This window comes from Castor canadensis, chromosome 11, assembly GCF_047511655.1.
Source record: "Castor canadensis chromosome 11, mCasCan1.hap1v2, whole genome shotgun sequence".
In the NCBI taxonomy this organism is placed as follows: domain Eukaryota; kingdom Metazoa; phylum Chordata; class Mammalia; order Rodentia; family Castoridae; genus Castor; species Castor canadensis.
The window spans coordinates 7,197,172-7,224,495 of record NC_133396.1 but is presented as its reverse complement, the minus strand read 5'-3'; the positions used below and the strand labels follow the sequence as shown (position 1 = coordinate 7,224,495).

The window sequence follows — 27,324 nt, the reverse complement described above, 5'->3', positions numbered from 1 at the left end:
GTTTCATTCATTCATTCAAGAAACACTGAATACATTTACAGTGTGCCCGCTGCACAGCTAAACCGTGAAAATGCTGAAAGCCCTATGTCAAAGAATTCCATTCTGGTGATGCAGTCGGATGTGTTTATTATACAATGTGCAGGGGATACGAGGAAGTTGCAGGAAGGAGTGGCAAAATCCTGCCAAGATCACATGTAAAAGCAGAGCCCGCCTTCACCAACCAGGGCTGGGGGCTGTCTAAGCACTGACCCCCTTTTTTTTTTTTTTTTTTGCATTTTCTTGGGACCCTGCCGGATGCGCGTTAGGAGACTTTATTACCACTACGGGTATTTTACTGACTCGGTTAAACCTTCCTCCCCTGCCGCAGGCCTCCAGAAGAGGGAGGAGGGATCATCTGCTCTTTCAGCAAAGAGGACGAGGGATGTCACGTGCTCCGGGTGGCCTTCCGCGCGTCCCGCGTCCGGCCAGGATTGCTAGGCAACCGGTCAACTCCGGGCGGTTTGAGCAGCGCAGGAGCGGGGACTGTGGCTTGTGTGCTTTCCCGTCCGCTGAGAGGAAGGAGGAGCCCACCCAGGGTAAGGGGCCAGCGCATGGTCCTTCAGGAAGTCCGAGCCTGAAGAGAAGAGGGCTGAGTGCAGGGAAGACCCCCTCCCCAAAGCTAATAATGACCAATAGTGCAAAAAACTCGTGGGGCCGTTCTGGGAATCCCTCTGCAGGATGCTGGATCCCAGTGTCCTCATCCACCGCGTTAATCCTAGTTGCCCTGGATACTCTTCTAGGATCCTGCACCCTTACCCCATCAGGTCCAGATATAGGCTGTGTCCTGGAGGGGACAGAGATTTACAGAGATTGACGGGGTTTACAGAGAAATGGATGGACAATCCAGACTGGGGAGGAGGGCCTGTTCAGAGTAGAGCTTCCTGATAAGAAGGGGGAGGGGGACCAACAGCATGCACATCTGCAAGGTGGCAGGTACTTTAAATGCATCCGTTCATTTGCCCCTCAGCCTGACAGCTGGTATTAGCACTCTCATTAGGGTGTCATGATCAAGGTTACGCTCCTGGTTAGCTCCTTCAAAGCCTGTGCAGTTTTTCTCTTCTACAAGTTCAAAGATCGCCGGTGCTCTTGAACCACAAAGTGTATGTTCTACCACAAATCCTGTGTTTTCCCCTCTCAAACCCCTTGTTTGTTTCAAATTCTTTGCTTTGTAAAGAGGAGGAGCAGGGGAGAAAGAGCTCTAGAGAGGCTTGGTGACAAAGAAAGGCTTCTCTAACCCTTCCCCCCACCCCGCCCTCCTCTGCCAGGCAGGGCCCAGCAGTCCTAGGCACACAAACTGTCTGCCCTTGGGGCTAAGATGAAGAGGAAAGTGTTTTCACCTTTTATTGCACTGTGGTGTTCAGTGCAGAAAGCCACCCCTCCCCATTGCTCTCCCTAGGAGCTCCCACACTGAGACCTTGCTTCCTGCCATCTCCTGGGCCTCCTAGTTGGGGTAGTACATTTCCCAGAAGCCACAGGAGGTGCTCTCCAGAAATCCCTTTGCTCATTCTAGCCACACAAGGAGAATTTTGGTTTTGTGGTCCATGCATGTTCTACTTTGACTGCCTCCACTGACTGGAATGCAGGAGATACTTGGTTTTTTTTGGATTGGGGACTGTGTGTCTGAGTCATGTGTATTCCTGTGTTTGAGACTCTCTGTGGCCTTCTGTATGCCTCTAGGTCTCTTGGTTCCCATAGGGGTCAGTCACCCCTTAAATTCCCAGAGAACTGCAACACTGCTCCTGCCCCCTCCATACCTTTGCAGACCCCCCTCTCCCCCCCAACTCCCGCTCAGCTTGAGGAACCCATCCTACAGCACTTGCTTCCCAAGGGAGGGGAGAGACCTATGACCCCCTAGGCTGACCTTGCTATTCATCTTCATGCCCAGCTAGCCTGTGAGAAAAGAGCTACACTGGGTGCTTGAATGAGCCATCTTCCATCATGGAGGGGGATGGGGGCAGCCTTTAAATGTCCCCTCCATCTGCCTCCTGATGCAAGACAGTGCCTGTGTTCTCATTCGGGGCTTGGCCTTGGGAAGCACCAAGAAAAAGAAGCTGTTAAAAAATCTGATCCAGGCTGAAGGGGCTGTTTTGGTCTCTCAGAGTTTCCTCGTTGTTTTAAGCCTCCTTGTGGCCCCTAGGATCTGACTGTCTTACAGCAGTTGGGGCGAAGTGGTAGGGAAGCAGCCCCTAGTTGCAGGTGCTTCTCAGTGTGGTAAAAAAGGGGGAGAATTTGATTGACTGTACATTTTTTTCCCCAAAGCTCCATCTTTTCCATGTAAAATAAAGATATCAGGGTACCCTGCAGCAGTGTGTGCTTCTGTCCCTGTCCTCCCAGCCATTGCTTCTATCCAGGACAGGTTTCCAAACCACTTTCTGCAAGAGTCTGGCTCAGGTTGGTGCTGGGAGTAGAAGCAATTTGTGTGGATGCCAAGAAACTTGGGAGTTAACTGCCTGCCCTCCTCTCTTACCCCTCCATCCCAGCTGCTCTAGGACCAAGTCCACCCCGGTACTTGCTTCTATGTCTTCACCCAACCCTCGGGTCAGAAGCTCAAACCCCTCATCTGGCTCCTTATAGCCTTGGGTGGGGTGGTGGCTGATGAAAGTGTTTATCTGGGGTGATGGTGGAGAACAGAAACTGCTAATGCCTACCCCAGGGCAGCCGGATCAGGGCAGCCACGTCAGCATTTGCAGGAGAGGAGCCTGGGATCTGTCTATTTTTAATGAATACCACAGGTTTGAGAAATGCCAGCTGAGAGATGAGGAGCCTGCACTTTAAACCAGTTCTCAAACTTGGCTGCACATCTGAATTATCTGGAGAATTTTTTAAAATACACATAAGGTTCTAGTTGGAATGGGGTTAGACCTCAGCACTGTGATTTTATAAAGCCCTCCGGGTGTCTGGAAATGTGTACTGCTTTAGAGCCAGATGTGCCTGGGTCCAGGTTCTGCTGTGACCTGGGACAAGAACTCTGTAAAACAGGAATCAGGAGAACTATTTGGGGGGTTGTGGTGGGCACACAGTGAGGGTGCCCAGAATTTGGTAGGTCTTTATATATATTCACTCTGGATGTGAATCCTTTATCAGATACATGATTTGAAAACATTCTTTCTCAGTCAGCAACCTTTCTTTTCATTTTCTTTGTTTTCCTTTTATAAAGTAGGATCTCATTATGTAGCCCAGGCTGGCCTGGAACTCAGTATATAGTCAAGACTAACTTCAAACTCAAGACCCTCCTGCCTCAGCCTCCCAAGTGCTGGAATTACAGATGTGCACTGCCACACCCAGCCTCATTGTCTTAATGTTACACATATACATTGTGAGACTGGGGTCTGAACTCAGGCTTCCCACCTGCCAAGTACATGATCACTTGCTTAAGCTGCATCCTCAGTCCCTTTTGCTCTGTTTTTTTTTAAATTTTTTCTTTTTTGGTGGTACTGGGTTTGAACTCAGAGCCTCACACTTGCTAGGCAAGCACTCTACCACTTGAGCCACTCCGCCAGCCCATGCTCTGTTTATTTTAGAGAGGTGGGGTCTCTCCAACTATTTGCTGGGGCTGACCTCAAACTGCGATCTTCCCAATCTGAACCTTCCAAGTAGCTAGGATTACAGGCGTGAGCCACTAGTACCCAATTCTTAATGTTATCTTTTGATGTGCAAAAGCTTTTAATTTTAATGAAGTCTAGTTTATGGTTTGTTTTTCTTGTATAGCTCATTCTTTAGGTGCTGTAACTGTGAAATCTTTGCCCCTGTATTCTAAGTTGTATAGTTTTAGCCCTTACATTTAGAACCACCGTGCATTATGAGTTCAGTTTTGTGTATGGTGTGAGGTAGGGACCTATAGTCACTGTTTTGCTTGGGAATGTCCAGTTGCCCCAGCACCATTTGCTGAAGAGACCATCCTCTCCCCATTGAGTTAAATGTGTGTTTTTCAAAGATCAGTGGCACACAGATATAAAGGTTTATTTGAGTGTTTTCAGTTCCATTCCATTGATCTATCCTTGTATCAGAACCCCACATCTCGGCTTTCATAAATGTTTTTTGAATGAACAAGAGAAATAATGGATATGGTAATTAGAATGAAGATAAAGTTTTGCAGTCATAAAACTTGTACTTTTCTAGAAAAGTCTAATTAGATTTTTTTTGTGTGTGGTACTGGGCTTTGAACTCAGGGCTTAGAGCTTGCTAGGCAGGCACTTTATAGTAATTAGACTTTTTTTGGTCCTGGGATTTGACACTCCACCCACCCTTTTTTGTGATGGTTTTTTTGGAGATAAGGTCTCCCAGACTTTTTCCCAGGGCTGGCTATGAACCATGATCCTCCTGATCTGAGCCTTCTGAGTAGCTAGGATTACAGGCGTGAGCCACCAGAGCCCGGCTAGATTTTCAAAAGAAGGGTCACTTTTGGTGCCTCTGAAGACATTCTTGGACAAAACCCTCAGTAAAATTTACTTGATACAATGAATTGCTACTTTAGCATTTCTGTTATGTAATACCATTTCCTGAGTTTGTGTGTTTGTCTGTGGGTTTTACTTAATGAGAGATCCACCCTCCAGTCATTTTCCTACCAGGTCCCTGTTTCATTTGAAGTCAGCAACACCTGCTCACGGGAGGAACCTGTTGGGTTGTCTTGCTACAGCAAGCAAGCTGGTACAATTTATCTCCCCAAACACCCTGAGCACTCATTTGGTAGCTTTTACCCCAGAGCTCTGTGCAGCCCCAGGAGCTGATGACACCACAGTCTGGGTCCTTGGGAACTTGCTACCAAACACACAATTTCTGAGAGTTGGCATGGTCAGAAAGTCAGCTATCAGATGGCCAGCCAGCTGTCACCCAGAAGCACTCAGCCCTCCGCATCCCTACAATCTATGGATGCAATGTGGGGGAAGTCAGAAGGGTCAAGATCTCTTTTGGGGAGAATGAAGAGCCAATTTGTGGGAACTGCCCATTGGTTAGGTTTGAACTCAGGCCTTCGAGCTTGCTAAGCAGGCACCCTACCACTTGAGCCACTCCCACTACCCTAACTCATTGTATTTTTAATACCTAATCAGCATTGGTGAGGAAGCCCTCCCTTGCACTGCATTTGAACACCACCCCTGGGGCTGCCGTGGCATTTCCTTTCACTTTCTCAGCACCCCCTGACTGGGTTATCTCTGGAAACCTAAGCGCTGAGCCAAGGCTGTGCAGCTGTGGAGGGCAGGGCCAGAACTCAAGGGTAGGGCTGTGCCCAGCCTGCTTTCCAGTTCTCTCTTTTGAAGGCCAAGGGCACAGATCGGAGAGTTTCCCGCAGGCCCTGAGGCTCTTCCTGCTGAGAAAGCCACCTGGCTTTGTTCCTTCTCTGTGCAGTTCTCAGTTCTGCCTGGTTAGAGGGCGTGGAAGGAAGATTCCCAGTGGGCCACCCCCAGAGAGTGATATGGTACCTAGAACTCTGCTGTGAATGAGCTTTTTATAATGGATAATTGGGTGGGGGCTTCCAGAGGAGGCCCAGGGCCCTCGAATCTGTGTACTGTGTGGTTCAGGTCCCTAGTGTGGCAGGAAATTTAGTCTACTATCATCATCATCAGTATTTCTTCCTGCCTCTCAATAAACATAATGATTCAGTAGAAACCGCATCAGTTGGTGGGTAAGAGCTTTGGAGTCAGGCAAAGTAGCTGTATCACTTAGAGCTATGTGATGATGGGTAAGTCACTCAAGGTCCCTCTGAGTATCAAATTCCTTTAAGTAAAATGGTGGTTTTATTGCCCACTTCAGAACGTGATTGCAAGAACCAGACAAGGTTGTTTATGCTTAGCCTATAGTCAGCCCTTGGATCAGATGCGGTTTTAAAACAGATCCCCTAGGATTCCCCTCCCCTGCTCCCCACAAGTCAGATGGAGAGCCTGGAGCCATCCTGGCTTGCCTGTGGACACAGAGCAGAGCCCAGGGAGGGCCTCTCACCCCATACCATCTGCCCTGCAGCAGCCAGCACCATGGAGATTGTCTACGTGTACGTCAAGAAGCGTAGCGAGTTTGGGAAACAGTGCAACTTCTCAGACCGCCATGCCGAGCTGAACATCGACATTTCACCCAACCCCGAGCTGGCTGCACAGTTCGTGGAGCGGAACCCAGTGGACACGGGTATCCAGTGCTCAACCAGCATGTCAGAACATGAGGTGGGTCACCTGTCTTGAGGGACCAGGCCAGCAAAGGTGTGGTTGGGGTAGGTAAGTGGGACTGGGTGTCTTGCCCTCCTGGAAACCAGTTATAGTGGACCAGCACAGGTGCTGGAAGTGTGGGGCACAGTCACTCCGAGACCCACTGCAGTGCCAAGGTGAGGAGAAGATGGGACAGGGGAGCATAAGCCAAGATGTTCCCTCTCCCAAGGGTCTGGCCTCACCTTTAAGACTCTCACTAGTCATTTTGGACCTTTTGGTACTTCTGAGAGAGGAACTCTGAGGGAGTAGGAATTCGTAACTCCAGACAATTGCCAAGCTTGAGAAAAGGGAAGTGTCCCACAGGAAGTTCCGGCTGGGACAGGAAGGAGCTCCAAGATGCCTTCAAAGGCCCATGTGAACCAGGGGATCAGCCCCTGATTGATTAGGTCAGCAGCTGCTGAGAGAAAATTAGATAGAGTGAGATAACCCTTTTTATCATGCCCCACACCATCTGATTTAAAGTCACACTTGACTTGACCAAAACACGTCCACAAGTGGGTGGTTCCAATGACTCACTATTCAAGCAAACTAGCTTCTTGCTCTCTTAGCCGAATTGCTGTTTCAGGGACCAGGTAAGGCACCTTGGTGCAGCCCAAATCAAAATGGCAGACATGTTGGCCACGTTAACCAGGCTTTCCCTCACAGCCCCTTCCTGGCCCCTCACTTTGGGGAGCTGGTTTTAAAATGGAAAGAGACGGGACCGACATCCTTAATGGGACAGGATTTCCACTGGGATGAAACTAGAAAGTGGTGATGGTTGCACGACACTGAGCACAGTAATGTCAACAAATTGTACACTTTGAAATGTTTAAAATAGTAAAAATTAAAATAAATCATAATTTTTAAAAAATGGGCCAAGGTGGGAGGAAGTGGACAAGCAATTCCCACAGGTGAATCTGTGTAAAGTTTTGGTTTCTGTGACACTGTAATGCGGAGGGCGGGGGGTGGAGGGTTATTCACTTTTTTTTTTTTTAATTTTGGAATCTCACAGAACAGATGTGTGGGCTCCTGAGGCTTATTAGGATTTGGGTAAGGTCAGCACTGGGTTTTCCATAACCACTGGCCTCGACTGCAAAGCAGCTAGCTCCACAGGGTGGCACTGTTAAGGCCATCTGGGGACCAGAAAGTTGCTTCTCTGTGGCTTTGGCCAGGCACCTCATCAGTCCATCTCTGAGCGCTCAGGGTCCTGGGAGCCTACAGTCCTGGTTTGCAGAAGGAACTGAATGCTTACATCAGGACCAGTGTCTCCTCACCTGTGGCTCTCTGTTTAGGCCAACACAGAACGGTTTGAGATGGAGACCCGGGGGGTTAACCATGTCGAAGGGGGCTGGCCCAAGGATGTGAACCCCCAGGAACTGGAGCAAACCATCCGCTTCCGGAAGAAAGTGGAAAAGGATGAGAATTACATCAATGCCATCATGCAGCTCGGCTCGGTAAGGCTTCCCCCAGCTCTAGCTGCCACAGCCTCACCAGTTCCCCTAGGACATGCCACACCCCAACTGTGCCTGGCACAGCACAGCTGTAAGCTCCTGTGACTACTGAGGAAGGTGGGGGGAGAAGGCCAGAGGTCCAAAGCTGAACAGGTTTTAGGAGGAGTCTAAAAGGTGGGAAGCCCCTTAAGCAAAGGTGACTCCAAAAGAGCCCTAGCGAGCAGCCAATAGGGATCCATTGTGTATTCTACAAGGGTAGATTCAGCAGGTCTATGTCAAGCTCAGTAGAGATTGCAAAAGTGAATCTCACATACATCCTGCCTCCACTGAGTTTATAACCCACTGAAGGTCAAAGACAAAAACAGAGACATCATCATATAATATAGAAAGAAAGAGAAGGGGGATTTGCCATTTTGCCCCATAAGGAGGGAGAGTCAGTTTCTTGCTGAAGGGATCAGGGAAGGCTTTCTGGAAAAGAATGGCTTTTGGGGTGGGTTTTTTCTTGCTGGGCACCTGGTATAATGGGGAGGGCCTTCAGGTTGTAGCAACCAGTGTCTGCAGGACAGGGAGCAGGAGACTGTCGCTGCATATAGACACATGGATACAGATCACGTGGCGCCATTAGCTGAGTTCATTGTCATGGGAACATCATCGAGTGTACTTACACAGATGAAAATGGCCATGACATCACTAGGCATCACTATGGGGCCACTATCATGTTATCTGGTCCGTACTTAACTGAGGCGTTACGAAGTGTATTGCTTTACACCCAAGTATTAATCAATCAAAGTGTCCATTGAAAATGCACAGGCTAAAAGATGGGCAAAGATCACTGCTAGACATTTCTTGCTCCTCCCAGGTCCCATCCCAGCCCTGCTCAGTCTGAAAGGATCTCTCTTTACTACTAAGAATCCCATGTGTCCCCTAGATCATGGAACACTGCATCAAGCAGAACAATGCCATTGACATCTATGAGGAGTATTTTGATGACGAGGAAGCCGTGGAGGTGACCGAGGAGGCCCCCTCAGCTAAAACCATCAACGTCTTCAGGTAGTTTCATAGGGAGGCAGACATTTGGCTATTTGTCACCCCATGGGTGGGCACTCCCAAAGGGGACTTCTTTCCCATCACTCTGTGCAATGGGTGTAATACTCTCTGTGCTCTGAGGTTGGCAAGGGGCAGATTGAGAAGGTAGCCAGCAGAGAAGTGGTCCCTGTCCTGGGGGAATCTGGTTGATGGAAATGGAGTACAGATTTCAGGGAAGAACCTCAAGTGATTTGCCAGGTGTGGACAAGCAGGATCAGTAAAAGCGTTGGGCATGACAGACCCTGCAGTATGGTGGGCAAAGAGCCTGTCTGCCTTGCACTTGTGGGAGTGGATCTGAGAATAACCTTGAAGGATAGCAATTTAGGAAAGGGATGTATCCATGTTGTGTGTATGAAGCCACTGTATCTGGGGACATTCCCTGCAGTGGGTGCTTGCTGGCCAGAGCTGGAACAAGCTAAATCCATCAGTGGGGGCTGGGTCCAGCAATTCTGGTACTCCCACACAATGGAATACCATGCAGCCACTAAAATGAAAGGGGCAACTTCTGGGCCAACTGGGAGAGATTACCAAGCTTTATTATTTGCAAACCAAATCAAAACAAGGTGCAAGCCAGGCACATACCACCTCCCAGCTATGGCAGGAAGTATTAAATAGGATCACAGTCCAGGCTGGTCTGGGCAAAAAGTGAGACCCTATCTCTAAAATAATGAGAGCAGAAAGGGCTGGAGGCATGACTCACACAGTAGTAGAGCACCTGGCTAGCAAGTGTGAAGCCCTGAGTTCAAATCCCAGTACTGCCAAAAGAAAAAAAAACCCAACGAGGTGCAAAGCAGTATGTGGAGAGTGCCATTTTTGTTTAAACATACATGTCTATGAATCACACATTCACATGTGCACAGGCTGTGTACCGTGTACACGTGTGTGCATGTGCTACATTGCACAGAATGCCTGTGACTTTTGACTTCTGGCCTCAGACCTGGAAAAGAACACATTTCTGTTGTTTTAAGCCACCTCCAGCCGGGGGTGTGGCTCAGCAGTAAAACGCTTGTCTAGAATACCCAAGGCCCTGGGTGTGATCCCAAAAAAAAAGCCACCTGGTTTGTGGTGTAATTCTTACAGCAGACCCAGGAAATAAGAACCCAGAGCGTTTGCTCACATTTGTAGCACAGGGAGGGGAGCTTGGGGTCAGGGGTGAAGACTTGATGAAGGGAGGTAAGGGTGAGAGCGGTGTTCTTGGAAGTGCAGGGGCACAAATGGAGGTGGGCAGAAGAGGGGCAGAGGGGAAGGGTGGGATGTGAAGGCCAGGGCATCTGAGGACCCAGTGCAGGGGTCAGGTCTGCTCTGGGTGACGCAGATGACAAGGATGACAGGCATTGGGGAGTGATTCACCTCCAGTACCAACTTGGGACACTTCTTTTGCCACCAAGTGACTGAGGGTCCTAGGAAGTACCTGACCTAGTCCAGGGCATGGAACCAACCACCACAGCCGGGGTATTCAGAGGTGAGGGAAGGGCAGCTTCAAGCTCCCTTTCCTGCTGTCCTCAGGCTTTCTGGGCTCTCCTCCTACGTAGAGGTTACGAGAGCAGCCCCTGGTGGTTTTATTTGTTTTAGAGATAGGGTTTCGCTGTGTAGCACAGATTCCTCTTGAACTTGTGATCTTCCTGCCTCAGTTTCCAGAGTGCTGAGACTACAGGCATGTACCACCGTGTGTAGCTCCCATCTGCCACGTTTTACTGATGAGGACGCTGACCCCAGGCAGGCACATATGCAAGGGCACACTGTGGGCAGGTGATAGGGTGGAGCTCTGGTCTCCTGAGTCCCCAGCCTGCCTCTTTCTACTCAAATATGTCTGCCACATGCCACCCCCAACTCCCACCCCAGCACGCAGCACCCGTTATCCATGCCGCACGGGTTTCTTACCATCACCCTGAGTTCCTAGTTTACGGCAGGGGTCACTCTTGGGGTTGGCTGCACCTTCTGTAGGATTGGACAAATGTCACATGACATGTAGCAGCCATTACAGTATCCTACAGAGTGCTTTCACTGCCCTAAAAAGGCCTCTGTGCTGTGTATCATCCCTCCTTCCTCCAACCCCTGGCACCCTGGATCCTTTTACTGTCCCCGCAGCTTAGCCTTTTCCAGAATGTCCATCACTGTAATCATCCAACGTGCATTCTTTCCAGTCTGGCTTGTTTCACTTACTAATGGGCATTTAAGTTTCCCCATGTCTCTTTGTGGCTTGACAGCTCATTTCTTCCTTTTTTTTTTTTTTTAATTTGTGGTACTGGGGTTTGAACTCAGGGCCCACACCTCAAACCACCCTGTCAGCCCTTTTCTCTGTTTTTTTTCAAGATAGGGTCTCATGAACTATTTGCCCTGGCTGGCTTTGAACCACGGTCCTCCTGATTTCTGTCTCCTGAGTAGCTAGGATTACAGGCGTGAGCCACTGGTGCCTGGCTTGCTTCCAAGTTTTGACAATTGTGAATAAAGCTTCTATAAACATTCATGCCTAGGGTTTTGTAAGGACAGAAGTTTTCAACTCATCTGGGCAAATAACCAAAGAGTTTAATGTCTGGGTCCCCTCCCCCTTATTCTGACAGCAATGGAAGATCAGACTCTGACTCAAAACTTTCAGCAGCTGAAAGTGTTAAACTGGAATTCAATGTTTTGCTTCTATTTTCCCAATTTTTATTATTACATTCTAGTTATAGTTGGTGAAACTGGTTTTCCATTTATGAGAGTCTTGACAACTTTTTTAAAATAGATTTTTCTGAGTGAAAGCAATTGCTTAGATACATTTGAATTTTTTAAAGGAAAAAAATCTAGTAAATAAGGAATTGGGGGGAGCCCCACTCTCCAGTCTTCTTCCCTCTTGCTTTCCCTTGAAGGGACCCCCAGGAAATCAAGCGGACGGCCACACACCTCTCCTGGCACCCTGATGGCAACAGGAAGTTGGCAGTGGCGTATTCTTGCCTGGATTTTCAGCGGGCCCCTGCGGGCATGAGCTACGAGTCGTATATCTGGGACCTGGGTGAGACGTAAAGTAGGGGTCCCACTGGCCAGACAGCGCTGGGGGACAAGGGCAGAGGCCAGTGCAACCAGGGGTAGAGGGTGGAAGCAAGGGGTCAAAGACATTCACCGGGAGAGACCAGAAGTGAGGAGCAAGACACCTGTCCTGTTCCTTCCCTGACTGAGGTCAGGTTCAGCCCTATAGGGCCAAATCAGAGGCAGGAAATTTCCTTTGATTCCAGATTTTTTTTTTTCCAGTGCTAGGGATTGAAGCTAGGTAAATACCACTGAGCTACACCCCCAGCCCCCAGATTACAAATTCTTAATCTGGGCATGAATACCAGACCCCATGGAATGCCAATTCTTAGCTCCTAAAAAGCATACAGGAAAGATGCCCAGCAGACTGAAAAGGGAGCCCAAGGGGGAGGGAGGGGCTCATGCCTTTCCTCACCCTCACCCTTACTTCCTGGCCAGGAGGGGCCGTGCATTCACCTGGTAGCCCTGTCTACAAAGGGCCAGCTCTGTCTGGCAGGGAGCAGGGAGCCACGTGGTCAGTCTTCTTGCATTTTCCTTATTATGATAAATGTACAGGTCCCAGCTAGTCGCTGACACTGCACTCTCTTCAGCAGCCCAGCAAGTTCTCCCAGCACCCTGGTGCCCAAGGTGGACTTCGGCCTGGGTGGAGGAATTTAGTGGAGAGCTGATTTTATGTAAAAACCTGAGGGATGGAGTAGGGATGTGGTTCAAGTGGTAGAGCTCCTGTCTAGCAAGCTGTGAAGCCTAAAGCTCAAACCCCAATCCTGCTACAAAAATAAACAAATGAACAAAACCTGAGGGTCAAAAAACCCGATTTCACACCAAACTTGGGAAATGAACTAGAACTAGAATTAAACACACACCTAGCTGGGTGAGGAGGCTCACTGCTGTAATCCCAGCTATCCAGGAGGTAGAGATCAGGAGGATCGAGGCTGGAGGCCAACATGGGTAAACAATTAGCCCATCTTAACCAATAAAAAACTAGGCATGGTGGTTCACACCTGTCATCCCGGCTATGTGGAGGCATAAAAGGGAGGACTGCAGTCCAGGCTAGTTCCAGGCATAAAAGTGAGACCTGTTTGAAAAATAATTAAAGCAAAAAGAACTGGCACATGGCTCAAGTGGTACAGTGCCTGACTATCAAGTGCAAAACCCTGAGCTCAAACCCCAGTACCCCCAAACACACACACATAAACACACACACACACACACACACACATACACACACACCCCAATCTTGATCTCTCCAAATAAAGCCATTAGCCAAGATTTGGATCAAGAGGGATCTGAGATAACAGAGGGGCTCCCATGCTTCGTCTTTGTGTCTCCCCACCTCTGTCCCCTCCCACCACTTGTAGAAGGGGCTAAGCCTTTGACCCTGTCTTTTTCTGTCCAGAACTGATGGGATCATTTTTTTTTCTGTCTTATAGAAAACCCCAATAGGCCTGAACTTGCCCTGAAGTCATCTTCTCCACTGGTCACATTGGAATACAACCCCAAAGATTCCCACGTGCTCCTGGGGGGCTGCTACAATGGGCAGATAGGTGAGGCTGGGGCTGGAAGACCAAGTGGGCGGGCACTTCCTACAGTTGACCACCTCAGACCCCTCTCCCACGTCTCCATCTCCCTGGACAGTCAAGTTTAGCTGACACTTCTGTACTGCCTGCAGCTGTCACAATTCGAGTAAGTCTATCATTAGCACAAATAGAAAGGTTTAGAAGTTTCTGGGCACCAGTTGCTCAAGCCTATAATCCTAGCTACTCAGGAGGCAGATCAGGAGGACTGAGATTTCAAACCAGCCCTGGGTAAATAGTTCATGAGACCCTATCTGGAAAAAAACCATTACAAAAAAATGAGCTGGTGGAGTGGCTTAAGTGGTAAGAGTGCCTGCTTTGCAAGTGTGAGGCAATGAATTCAAACCCCAGTGCTGCCCCCAAAATAAATAAATTTAAACAAAAAGGTTTAAAAGCTATAATTCAAGTAAAGTCAAGAACCACTGGACTCCCTAGAGGCCAGCTTTCGGGGTGGTGGGACCATTTCTTGGGAGAGGCATCGGGGGAAAAGGTACGGGTAATGCTAGCCTTAAGGAAGGAGTTGAGAAGTGTCTCCGTCATTTCTGTCTTCTGGAATCCTTTGAGAGGAATCAACACTCATTTTCAATGTCCCATGCAAATTCAATTCCCATGGCAAATGCCATGGGAATATTCTGGTTCTGGGCCTTTCTTTATTGGGAGTTTTAACTTCTCTTTCTTTCCTTCCTTCTTTTCTTCCTTCCTTCCTCCCCCCCTCCCTCACTTCCTTCCTTCTTTTCTTCGTGGTGGCACTGGGGTTTGAACTCAGGTCTCACACTTGCTAGGCAGGTGCTCTAGCACTTGAGTCACTCTCCAGCCCTCTTTTCTGATTTCTTAAGGTGGAAGTCTACATTATTGACTCCAGGTAGGTTTTTTATTTTCTTTCTTTTTTTCTTTCTGAACAGATTTTTTTTCTTTGTAACACTAGGGCTCAAAACCAGGACATCGTGGATGCTGGGCAAGTGCTCTACTACTGGGCGGTGCCCCCACCCCAGCCCTTCTTTTCTGTTCCGAGTTGCTTATTAACATGGGGACCTAGAGTGGTGACTTTTCCTCTCAGCACTACTTTAGCTGCATCTCATCTGTTTTGTGCTGTAGTACTTTTGTGCTCCTCATTTCACAGATTTTCTAACTTCCGTTTCGATTTCTCCTATGGCCCACTAGTGTTCAGATGTGTGTTCTTTAGTTCTCCCTATTTGTGACTTTTCCACGTTTCCCTTTGGCTATTGGTTTCTAGTGTCATTGCATTTTGGTCACAAAAGATACCTTCATGAATGACTTCAGTCTTTCTTAATTTATTCAGACTTATTGTGGCCTGGCATGTTGTCTGTCCTGAATGTTCCAGGTGCTTTGATAAGAACATATTCTGCTTGTATAAATGTCTTTCTGGTGTTATGGTGCTCTCTCCCGAGCATGTCCCCAGGGCTGGGCAAGCACACCGCCCGACCTGTGCTGGTGGCCTTTAGAGGCCCAGGGGTGTGCCAGGGCTTTTCAAAGCCCCCGTGGACACCTGCAGCTCCAGCTTTTCCTCATAAACGTCTTGGTCGGCCTTTTGTTTGCGCCATCTGTGATCCACTGCTCGGGATAGCGCTGCACTTTGGCAGCAGCCTGTAGTGAAATCCCTGAGCAAACTCCGAGGCAAGTCAAACACAGTCTTGCAAGAGGGATCCTCAGGTTGCATAATGACAGTTCTTTGACATGGGACTTGGACAGAGCTCCATCCAGCCCCTGTCTGCTCTGTCCTTGCAGCCATCCAACCACAACACAAACAATGCAGGATGCTGGTTTTCCTGGGTCCCCTAGAACTGGAGAGTGTGGGTTTTTTAATTTTTAATTTTTTTTTTTGAGTTACTGGGGTTTGAACTCAGGGCCTACACCTTGAGCCATTCCACCAGCCCTTTTTTTGTGTTGGGTTTTATTAAGATAGGGTCTCGAGAACTATTAACCCAGGCTGGCTTCAAACCATGATCCTCCTGATCTCTGCCTCCTGAGTAGCTAGGATTACAGGTGTGTGCTTCCAGCACCTGGCTCTCACTTTTTCATTAGTGTACATGAATTGCACAAAAGGATTTCATTGTGATAGTTCCCTGTATGCATATAGAGCACTTTCATCAAATCCAGCCCTTCTGTTACTTATTACTGTCCCTCTTGTTTGTTTTTGAGACAGGGTCTTGAGTCAGCCCAGGCTGGCTTTCAACTCTCAGTCCTCCTACCTCAGCCTCCCAAGTGCTGGGATTACAGAAGTGCACCACCACCCCCAGCTCCTTACCCTACCATTTTTTGCTGATGGCACACTTGGAAAAACAAACCCTAGTGAGGCCAGAAGAAACCTGCTTGTTCTCTATCCTCAGCCCTGAAGTAGCAGGTTCCCAACCCCACAACAACACACCAGCCCAGTCTTGACCTTGGGGCAGAAAAAGATTTCCATCCCTTCTCCTTCACATGGTCTTTTACTTTCCCTTCTTCGCAAGTGGAGCTGGAATGGCTGGGAAATTTCTTCTCAGATACCTGTGTGTCTAGGCATGGTGATACATACCTGTAATCCTCTTGGGAGATGGAGGCAAGAGGATCTTGAGTTCCAGGCCAGCCTCGGCTAACATAGCAAGACCCTATTAGAGGTGGTGGGGGGAGGGAAGGAGAGAGAGAGAGAGAGAATGAGAGAGCAGAGAAAGGAGAGGAGGGGAGGGGAGGGGAGGGGATTAGTTATCTGTGGACAGACTGCCTCAGGCCTTCTGAAGCCCATGGTTTCTCTCTCAGACCTGCAGCCTTCTGCCGTGGGAAGACAGGTTATTTGGGTGCCCAAGCTCTAAAGACTGCAGCAGAACCCTTTGCTGTGATTTATTCAGGAGGCAGCCTCAATCATTATGCATGACCCCTTCTGGTGGCTTTTCACACCAGCTCAGTGCAGCCCAGACTCTATCCTCCTGCCAGCAGAAGGCGACCCCAGTAAGAGCTGCTAGGACTGTAGGAGTCACCCTTGGATGCTGCTTTGCCCAAGCAGGACAAACTTAGTCAAGAAAACACACTGGGCAAAAGCCTGAGATTTGAGGGAATATGAAGTTACAACTTAGGAGCTAAGTGTTTTTGTTGTTTTACAAAACCAGTGTTCCTGGAATGGGCTCTGAGTAAGAGGGTGGGTCCTTGGTGTACATCCATGGGAAAATGAAAACCAAATCGATCAGGACAGAAAGCAGGCTTTTGTAGGCAAAGCACCAAGAGAGCTGTCATGGTAGAGAGCCAAGCTCCTCTGAGTTTCTTTCTGGAGGCAGCAAAGGCCCAGAAGATAAGAGTGAGTGAGTCTATGCAGCAGGAAGATTTTCCCAGTGTTCTCCCCTTAGGCACCTCTCCGAGTGCTTTTCCCTGCAGTAGAGCCTGGACACTCTCCCTGTGGCTTGGCTCACTGCACCCTGAGGCTCACCCACAGTCTTAGCTCCATTCACTTCCCTGGGAGGACTTCTCTGGCCACCCTGTGTGTTCCTTTACAGTAGCAAATCCCAGCCTGGGCTGTATACAGGTCCCCTCCAGCCTCCCCAGAGACTGAGACTGGCCTGTTCCTGGTGGTTTCCTCAGGGCCTCAGGTGTACTCAGCACATGGAGTGCAGGATATCAACAGAATGGGTACACTCCTGGAGCCTCTCCAGAGATTTGCTGGGGTTGGCAGGAAACCCAGGCTGGTTTCAACTTAGCCCTGATTCTAAAAATCCACATACCCCCCCAAGCCAGAGAAGTAGCGTCCCTAAAGCCCTGGGCCCTGCACTAGGGAAGGAAGCCTGGGCCTCCTTTCACCTCTCCCTTGTCTCCCTTCCATCAGCCTGCTGGGACATCCGGAAGGGCAGCCTGGTTGCAGATCTGTCCACCATCGAATTTAGCCACCGAGACCCTGTGTATGGCTCCATCTGGCTGCAGTCGAAGACCGGTACCGAGTGTTTCTCTGCATCCACGGATGGACAGGTACCGCCTGGCCAGGCCCTGAGGGGAGGGGAGAGGGCTCATGAGGTCCCCTGGTTGCCATCAGAAATCATCTGGGCAATATTTCCTTTTACATTTTATTCCATTTTATTTTGTGGTTCTGGAACTAGAACCCAGGGCCTCTTGCGTGCTAGGTAAGCACTCTACCACTGAGCTACACCCTCTGCACATTCAGGCAAACTCCTGTCTCTCTATTTGTTTTTTCTTCTGCACTTGATATGCTCCTAGCATATCTCAGAGACAGTTCTGGATTTTATAAACCACTACCCATGCTTATAAAGTGCTGTGGGTTGTGGCTTCATCATAATTTATTTAAGTAGATTGTGTCTTTTGTTGTAACCAGAAGAAGTATAGCAAAGAGTTCATTTGGGCCTAGAGTTTGGCACACGTGTGCAGATCTGGTACACATTTGTGACAATGGGATTATTAGGCCAAGGGATAGAAATCACTATACATAGAGAGCCTTGAAAAATCCAGGTTCCTGCACCCACACCTAGCAATTTTGCTTCTGTAAGGCTGGAGTGGGGCCCCGGTGTCTGGGTTTTGCGCAGCTTGCAGTGGCACTGGTGAACCTGTGGCCCACAGCAGCGATTCTCAAAGTGTTTGCCCAGGGATCCCATACCCTAGGGCCCCAGAAAGGTAGGGGAGGGGCAAAACCCAGGGATCTCAAGGTCTCACAGTTGCCCCCTCCTTCCACCAGGTCATGTGGTGGGACATCCGTAAGTTGAGCGAGCCCACCGAGGTGGTGATCATGGACATCTCCAGGAAAGAGCAGCTGGAAAATGCCTTGGGAGCCACCTCCCTGGAGTTCGAGTCTACGTTGGTGAGTGTTCCTTGCTCTGACTTTCCCGGCTCCAGCTAAGTTCAGGCCTCTGCTTGTGCCCCACCTCCCTCTAAAGGGCGGCCACTTCCCAAAGCCAGGTCCTCCACCTGTGTGGGTTTTTGCAGCAACATTCCAGCAGAGGGCAGCAGAGGTCCTCAAGGAAGGCAGCCATCTCAGGACATCCCAGTTTGGCAGGTGACAGCAGGCAATCTTTAACAGGACACAATTAAAAACAAACAAACAAAAAAGCCCTGTTCTATGGGAAGAGCCCTGACCAGGACCAATATCCAGACCGTCCCTGCCTCGTGCAGGATCCTGGGTTGATTACTTCTCTACCTCATGGAAGGAAAGAGGTATTTGGGAGGCAAAGGAGATTAGAGGGAAAACATCCAAAAACCAAGGCGCAGATGTGATTCCAGTGTTTAGCAACTGAGAAGGGACGGTAAAGAAATACCCAAAGTTGAGCAATAATGAGAATGGGTCAGAAGAGGGAAGTTTCTAGAAGCAGCAAATGAAGGTTCCCTCTCTAAAGAAAGACAGGGGAACAATTTTTCCCAATGGTTCCTGGCTGAAGCTGGCTCCTGGTTTATATCTTACTGAAGTCCAGGCCTATCACGGATTTCAGACCTCAGGTTGGTAAAAGAATTTTCTGAGAGGAGAGGACAAGGAGCAAAGGCTTATTAGGAGGCTGTGAGGGGAGACAGCAGACAGCTACAGCCAGAGCTGCTTGGAGTTATTTGATTGGCTGTTTCCTTGCTCCTGGGCCTTGCTGATTGGCTGCCCCTCCCTGGGATCATGGTTTGACCTTGGTGCCCACAGGAACATTTCTTGCACTTGACTCTCACTTCCTCATTCCACCTGGCCCTTGGTATTTTATTCCCACCATGCCTCCTTAAGGGGGACTTTTCTCCACGAGGCCTTGTTTCCCGTGACATCTTTCCTAGAACCTTGGGAGGCTGTGGCCTTGCACCTGCCCTGGGAGTCCTCACCCATGTCTTGTAGGATGAGGTGGAAATTCATTCAACTGACCCCCAACCTTGGCATAGGAGGAGGCACAGGATGGAGGGTAGGATAGGGAGGGTTCAGGAAAACATTCTGCCCCTGCTGCTGGGGTTTCTAGGCTGCTTGCTGGATATGGTGACCACCCCACAGCTAGTTCCCACTTCTCCATACCTGACCCTTACTGAGCGCCCACGCTGTACTGGCACTGGCAGCTACCTTCCACGCGTAATCATCCCTGCCCACCTTATGAGGGAATGTATTCGTCTCTGCCTTCAGATCAACCAGATGAGTGCCAGTGAGGTTAAGGTACAGGCCCTGGCACACGGTAAAGATGGAGCTCAAGCCCTGGACTCCAGGTCCGTCCCCACCCCCACACAAAGGCTGAGGTCAGAGGCCTGCTGGGCCACGTGGGTCTGAATGGCTGTCCTCCCTGGCATGCTTACAGGTGTCCTGCAGCTTGCTTGATGGCTTACTTCTCAGGGCTTCTTGAGCTTGGTCTTTTCACTTTCCTTTGATACTCAACTTTGCAGCCGTGTGTGTGTGTGTGTGTGTGTGTGTACTAAGCACATGCTGTACCACTGACTTACACTCCCAGCCTGTGTTTGAGACAGGGACTCTCTATGTAGTCTCTCGTGAGCCTCCTGCCTCAGCCTCTAAAGTGCTGGGATTACAGGACTGTACCCCCATGCCCGGCTCTGTGTTTATATTATTAGTTGTGGTTAAAAAAAGACACATAAAATTTACCATCTTAACCTGTTTTTTTGGAGGTACTCGGGGCCTACACCTTGAGCCATTCCACCAGCCTTGATTCGTACTGGGTTTTTCGAGATCAGTCCTCACAAACTATTTCCTCGGGCTGGCTTCGAACCTCGATCCTCCTGATGTCTTGGGTAACTAGGATTATAGGCATAAGCCACTGGCACCTGGCCACCATTCTACTTTTTGCCTCTAAGAATTTGACTATTGTAGGGGCCTAAGTAGAATCATAAAAATATTTGTCTTTTTGTGAGTGGCTTAATGTCCTTAAGCTTCATCCATTTTGGAGCATGTGTCATGATTCCTTTAAAGGCTGTATAACATTCCAGCACATGTGTAGCTCACATTTTGTTTATTCACTCAAAGACATATGGCTGCTTCCATCTCTTGGCAATAGTGGTTAATTCATGAGTGTGGGTGTGCACTGTCGTGTAGTTTGGGAGTGGGGTTCTTCACTCCCATCTCACATCATTGACTCAGTCACTCACCATCTATCTTTTGAGCCCCTACTCATACCAGACATTGTCCTGGGCATGGAGGGGACATCCATGATCAACAGAGACAAATGTCTCTGACCTCAAGGAGCTTGACTTGTCCATGTGGGACAGACAGTAAACAAAGAAATATGATACACATGCAGGAGGTGTGGGGGCTATGGGAACAGAAACAGCTCAGGGTAAGGTGGTTTGGGAGCTATGGGGTGGTCCAGGGCTCAGGCTGAATATGAAACAGGGTGATCTAGGTACTTAGGAGGAAGAGATCAGCAGGATCGCTGTTCGAAGCCAGCCCAGGCAAATAGTTTGTGAGATGCTATCTCAAAAAAACTCATCAAAAAAAGGGCTGGTGGAGTGGCTTAAGGTGTAGGCCCTGAGTTCAAACCCCAGTATCACAATAAAAAAAAAGAAGAAAGAAAGAAAGAAGGTGATCTTGGGGGTCTCCTTGCAAAGGTAAGGTTTGGTTAAATCCTGAAGGAAGTGTGAATTGACCAAGCTGATGTGGGGACGGGGTCATATTCCAAGCCTCAGGAACCGCCTACAGCATCACCTCCAAGGCAGCATGCCTGTGTGTTTGAAGATGTCATAGATACTTATGGGGACTAGGGTGGGCCAGAACCCACTGGGACAACCCTTGTAATCTTTCCCGCTAAGGGCCTCACCCCAGACCACCTTTCCTCCCGGCTTCCTGTGATTGCAGCATGGTAGCCACACACTCCCGTGGGGTCCCATATGACCCAGTGCATAGGAAGGGAAAGGGGCAATGCAAAGAACTGAGGCCCCATCTCTACTTCCACCCAAGGGAGGTGGGGCAGAGCCTTCGCTCTCGGTTGTCCCCAGCCTCACCTTAGTAAGAGCTGCATTGAGCACAGAACTTTGCTCTGACTGATCGAAGGTGAGGGCAGAAGCCGCCCTGGGCAGAGAGGGCCCCTGCGATGAATCCTGCTCCCCTCGAGAACTCACAGGCTGGTGGGGAGACAATGTCATCACCTGACAGTGCCAGTGCTGGACATCCCCAGTGCTGGCCAGCCACCTGCTCTGAGATCTCAGGTATATCTAACCTAGGGCTAATGTCACTGTCATGCCAGATAAGCCTCTGCCTGCCTTCTGGGTTATCAGGACCACACGGCTCTCCAGTCTCAGCTTAATTTAGTCTCTCTATAAATGGACACTCAGGATTCTGATGGTAAAATGCTTAACAGACACAATGATGATGTGTGAAGGGGGTCAGTGATGACCCTCTAGGTACCAGAAGAATCAGGGGGTCCTCAAACAGGTTGCCGAAAGGAAGATCTGATGAGGGTGGGAAGAGTGGGGAGAGCTCTCAAGAGAGGCAGGGCACAGCCTGAGCAGAGGTTAAACCCTGATAGAGCAGGCAGATGCCCAGGCAGACTGCTGGCCATGCCAGGCCAGTCCAGAGCTGAGGTCTCATGTCATCCCCTCCACAGCCAACCAAGTTCATGGTCGGCACTGAGCAGGGTATTGTCATCTCCTGCAACCGCAAGGCCAAGACATCAGCAGAGAAGATTGTGTGTACCTTCTCAGGCCACCACGGCCCCATCTACGCCCTCCAGAGAAACCCCTTCTACCCAAAGAACTTCCTGACTGTTGGCGACTGGACAGCCCGCATCTGGTCTGAAGATAGCCGGGAGTCGTCCATTATGTGGACCAAGTAAGGGAGGGAGACAGGGGACAGGAAGGGACACAGAGAAGGGGAGGGGACAAGGGGGGGCCACTGTAAAGACTCTTCCATTTGTAAAATTTAGCAAATAAAAACCCAGGATTTCCAGTGAAATTTAAATTTCAGAAAAAAACCCAGTGATTCTTTTTAAATAGAAGTATGTCCCATGCAATATTTGGGATATACTTTAATAATTAGCCATTGTCAAAAATCTCCCAAGTTTCTTTTATCTTGATTATTTCTAGTGTGTAGCCTAGCTGTCCACACACTTAGCTACAAATAAGGCCAGGAAATGTAGCATGGCCACCATGGTCCACCTCCAACTGTACCACTGTGGAGGAAGGGAAAACTCAAAGTCCCTACCATGTGCGTTTTCTTAAAAAAAAAAGTTCCATGTTCATTGAACAAATTTTTGAAAACCCAAATTAAGGCAAGTTGGAAATACAACCCTCCTCTGATCTCAGAGATATGAATTTCCCAGGAATGACCTTCCTCCAACCTCATCTGTGGGTTCCAGGACTGGATCCAGATCCAGCAGCACAACCTGTAGTCTGGTTTGCTGTTGAGAAAGGCCAGTGGCTGGCTCATGGGAAGGACCGTCCCACAGCCCTGCAAAGAGTGCCCTGTGAGCCGTGGATGGGTGAGGCTGGTACACTGATAGTCAGACCCAGGGAAGAACTTCTGGAGGCTTTGGAGTTCATGAGTGCCTGAGTGAGCAGAGCTGTGGCTCAGCAGGCACTTAGTCCTCACCACAGTCCCTGACTCATGGCACAGTCCCCTACAGGTACCACATGGCTTACCTCACCGATGGAGCCTGGAGCCCCATCAGACCAGCTGTTTTCTTCACCACCAAGATGGACGGGACCCTGGATATCTGGGACCTTGTGTTCAAGCAATGCGATCCTGCTCTCAGCCTGAAGGTCATGTGCATCTCCCTCCCTGTGCATCCAGGCCCTTCTAGGACAGACTTGGGATAGGTGTGAATGTGGTACATTGTAAGCACGCTGTCATGGTCAGGTGTGTTTGGTTGAGGCCTCTCTGGGTAATTTGCAGCTGGCTGACATTTTTGGCTTCAGGAACGTGCGCTCCTGCAAAGGTGAGGAGTGGGGGACTTGACTACGAGGGCAGTGCAGAATCACCCAAGGGAATTAAGACAGAGGGGAAGGTCTGGGGGCTCAGTAGTAGAGAGCTTTCCTAGCATGGGCAGCTATGGACTCAATCCCCAGCACTACAAGAAAAACAAACAAAAACAGAATTTTACAGAATTAAACTGATCTGTCCTGCCCCCAGCATAACCCTTAGACCAGTGGAGGCCCCTTCAAGCCTGAGCTCATATTAGCAAAGCAAAATCCCAGAGTTGAGCCCCACCAGCTAGGACTATGGAAGGCCACCAGGCTTGGGATCCATAGAATGAATGGGGCTGAACTAATGGGGATGGTAGTGATGAAGTTGGAGGTCAAGGTCTTGACAGCCAGTCTCCCAACCACTTCACCCTGTGGGACAGGGGATGTCATCAAGAATATTTGAATAGGGCTGAGAGGCTAACCTTCCCCAGAGCTCAGATGATCAGACAAACGTGACTTTGTCCTTCTCTTCTTCCCCTACCCCGGCTCTTCCAACAGGTGTGTGATGAGGCTCTCTTCTGCCTCCGGGTGCAGGATAACGGATGTCTCATTGCCTGTGGCTCCCAGCTAGGGACAACCACCCTGCTAGAAGTCTCTAGTGGGCTCTCCACCCTCCAGAGGAATGAGAAGAACATAGCTTCTTCCGTAAGTGCTGGGTGCTGGGGGGGGAGGTCCATTCTGCACATGTCCTGTAGTCCTATGTCCCCTCCCTCCCACCTCTTGGGAAATATGTGGACACACTGTTGGGGGTGGGCAGTGTGGTGTCCTACAGCGGGCTCTGCAAATGGTGTTAATGGTGTCACCCTGCCCTCACTCAACCATGTGTGGCTCAGTGCCCTGGCTAAGCTGCTTTACCTCCCCAGGTATCCGTTTTCTAGCTGTAAATCCAAGTGGTTTGAATGGGTCTGTTTGCCTAGTTTCAAACAATGTATATAAGTTTTTGGTAGCAGAACTGTTCAAATGAAGGCTTAGCAGATGACAAAACAGAAGACAGGTGAATGTGACCTGCCCCAAGGAAGGGATGCTGAGATCCACTACTAATTCCTCCCCCAGGCAGCCCTGGAGCCCACTCCCCAGCATAGGGCACACTGTGGGATTGAGGCACCTGGTCCTCCAACTTCCTGGCTCTGCCCGAGACTGGGGTCTCCCCACGGAGCTGGTCCTCCATTGGGTTCAGGAGCGCCATGTTGCATAACACAGAGGACACGTTTCACCCTCTAGCCTAGGTACCTGGTGTCTCCTTGGAACTGAATAACTTGACATCCCTGCTTCCAGCCTTCTGACACCAGTATTCAACCCTTTTTCCTTGACTTTAGCCCTGTGTGCAGACACACCTCTGTGGGGACTGCTTTGAGTAGAGCAAGGAGAGCTTAGTAGATGCCAGCCTGGCCCTGTGCTGGAGTCCTAGCTACCCTCCCCCTTCTCAGCGGCCTCTGTCCATGTGTGCTCCAGATGTTTGAGCGTGAGACCCGGCGGGAGAAGATCCTAGAAGCCAGGCACCGAGAGATGCGGCTGAAGGAGAAAGGCAAGGCAGAGGGCAAGGACGAGGATCAGAGAGACGAGTTGTTGGCCGTGGACTTGAACGAGCTAGTCACCACTGCTGAGGAGGAATTCTTCAGTGTCATCTTTTCAGAGCTGAAGAGGAAAGAGGCAGAGGCCATGAGGAAGAAGTCAAAGGCTGTAAGGGCCTCAGCAGGGGCCCTGGTGGGTTGGGGGCTGGGAGGGAGCCATGGAGCCTGAGTCTACCTGCTTGCTGACTTCCTGGGTGACCTCCAGCATGTAGCCTTCCTCGCTGGACCTTCATTTGTCCACCTGGTAAATGGGAGGAATTACTCCCTTCCTGTCATGGTAGGCACATCTTGAGCAGGCGGGGTGACCCACTGAGTGAGGGCCCCGGAGATCAGTGTGCTGTTGGAGGAGTGAGAGCCTTGAAGCCCGTGGAGGAAGGCCATGACTTCCTTAGTTGGAGTGTTCTGGCTTACCCCTGCCTGGTGTCAGAATTGTGACTTATGTTTTGCCCTTTTGCCCTCAGCCCCAGCTCTAAAGCACTTTCTAGCTGTGTCACCTAGACTGGTCATTTCACTTCTTGGTTCCTTAATTTCCATCTGGAAAATAAGGGGATTGAGCTGTAATGATAGTACCTAGTTACACTCTGGGCCCTCTTCTGGACTAGGTGACAGAGGAAGAAAATACCTTGTCTATCTGCATCATAGTGCCTTACTATAAAATGCTAAGATGCGAAAGGCCAAGGATCAGCATGGCAGGGAAGCTGGAGTTGTGGCCCAAGTGAAAGAGCACCTGCCTAGCAAGCATGAGACCCTGAGTTCAAACCCCAGTCCCACCAAAACCAAAACAAAACTGTCTCTGTTAGCATAGCAGGGAAAAGACTAAACCAGGGTAACCAGGATCCACCCTTGAAAGTAAGACTGACTACCTTTGGGAGTGGGGTCAGGTCTCCTCCCAACCATCAACCTCTGGCCCATCCAGCCCTTCAGAAGGGAAAGGTGACCTTGATCACTCTACATCCTGAAATACACTCCTCACAACAGTTTGAACTTCTAGAAATTCAAGCCTCAGAAGGTATTAGGTTCATGGACTTTGTCTTCTGTCTTTCTTGCCACACTCTTCCTCCTTGTCTCTCCTTACCCTCAGCAGTTGGCTCAAAATTCTAGGGGCAGAAAGCACTGCCCAGAACCAAGGCCATCCACTATGTGTTGACTCTTACAATCTTATCTCTAATCCCAGCCCAGACATTATAGGTGAAGGTGCCAAGGCGCCCCAGGAAGAGCAGGATTGAGGTGGTCTGGTCAGTAATGGCAGAAACAGGACTGTCATGTTCCCAAGACCCTGCCCACTTGCCATCCCCAAAGACTGAGCACCCACTGGGCCCTGGCCAGCACAGAGTTGGCACCCTGGGCTCCTGGGCGCTCGGCACTCAGGGTCCAGGCAGCTGCCTGTTTTGGGTCTCATGGGGTTAACCTTTGGGGAATGGGGAAGGCCTACCCCTCACCAACATTTCTGCTTTCTCCTCAGAGAAAACGGTCAAGTGCAAAGGCAGATGATGTGCTGGTGGAAGAAGATGCTGGGGAGGGAGAAGATGCCTGGGAGGCAGAAGATGCTGAAGGAGAAAATGGCAGGGAAGAAGAAGGGGGTGAGGAAGAGAGGCCAGCTTAGGTCAGCCTTCACCTGCAGCACTGTCCCTATTTGTCCCTTCCTTCCATCCTCTTGGTATCATACAGGTCTTATAAAAGTGGGGAGTTGAGCTTCTCCCTTAAAGCATCATTGCTGGGGGCACCCTGGGGCCCTGACCATCCCCACTCTACAAATCATTGGCCCGCACACTCCCTTCTAGAGAGGAAAGGGCAGGATTTGTCCCTGTGCTGGCTCCCCTGTGTCAGCCACCCTGTGGCCGACTCCACAGCCTTAGCGGCTGGTCCTAGGTGTTTTCTTAGTCTGCTTCTCCTGGGTTCCCCACCAATCATCTTCCTGGAGGAGCTTCCAAGCTCAGCTGGACTTGTACCAGCCATAGCTGGCCTTGGGAAGACCTGCAGAGGGGGAAGAGCTTCTCCTCCTCCCTTCTCCCCTCCCTCATCCACCTGCAAATCAGGAACAGAAAACTGCCCACTTCTGCAAGGCCTTTCTGAGCAGCTCCTCCTCCGAGGCATTTTGACACACAGCTATGTCAGAGGCCTCTGAGTATGTGTGAGAGTGGATGAGCAAGATGGACTTAATTATCCTGGATGCACTTGCATGCTTTTAATCACCATACTTCTTGTAAAATTAGAGCAACAGTAACAATAACAATCGTTAGCACCTGTTGGTCCTAAGAGCTTTCGTAGGCGCTCGTGTAATTCTTTCAAAGTCCCTGTGTGCTCTGACTTACAGAGGAGGAAAGTGGCTGTGGATGAAATGCAGGGAAGTGCCCAGGTCTCAGAGCTGGTGAGGGGCAGAATGGGAGCCCAGGCAGCTTACTTCCCACCCCTCTTGTGGGAGTCAACTATGGGCTTTTGTTCAAGGTGGAAGGCCATGGGTGTGCCCACAGCGCAGCATAGCAGTGGGTAAGGGAGAGGACACCTGAGAGCCTACTTTGCACTTCTACCATCATTGATTCTGAGGTTGTCAGCTGATCTTGGCAGGGATCCAAAGCACCCC

General features: G+C 49.8%; 1 protein-coding gene across 2 annotated transcripts; it reads left to right on the top strand.

Annotated features, from left to right (window-relative positions):
* The first annotated feature begins 187 nt into the window (after positions 1-187).
* Positions 188-27,235, top strand: Dnai2 (dynein axonemal intermediate chain 2). Of its 2 annotated transcripts, none has more exons than XM_074045220.1 (13): positions 188-575; positions 5,998-6,188; positions 7,502-7,663; positions 8,589-8,710; positions 11,596-11,738; positions 13,183-13,296; positions 17,135-17,274; positions 17,993-18,115; positions 21,816-22,039; positions 22,833-22,968; positions 23,671-23,817; positions 24,625-24,852; positions 26,206-27,235. In XM_074045220.1, the coding sequence occupies exons 1-13, from the start codon at positions 422-424 to the stop codon at positions 26,344-26,346; spliced, it is 2,025 nt and encodes a 674-aa protein (XP_073901321.1). In that variant the 5' UTR covers positions 188-421; the 3' UTR covers positions 26,347-27,235. The 2 variants fall into 2 exon arrangements, with proteins under 2 accessions (XP_073901321.1, XP_073901320.1); XM_074045219.1 differs by having other exon boundaries at positions 5,995-6,188; positions 26,206-27,234.
* The last annotated feature ends 89 nt before the right edge of the window (positions 27,236-27,324 follow it).

What these genes read in the sequence shown, in the direction of transcription:
- Dnai2 (XM_074045219.1), top strand. Translation starts at nt 422, where the DNA reads ATGTCACGTGCTCCGGGTGGCCTTCCGCGCGTCCCGCGTCCGGCCAGG. An exon ending in GTCGTATATCTGGGACCTGG is followed by an intron (nt 11,739 to 13,182) that starts GTGAGACGTAAA and finishes TCTGTCTTATAG; the next exon opens with AAAACCCCAATAGGCCTGAA. An exon ending in TCGTCCATTATGTGGACCAA is followed by an intron (nt 22,040 to 22,832) that starts GTAAGGGAGGGA and finishes AGTCCCCTACAG; the next exon opens with GTACCACATGGCTTACCTCA.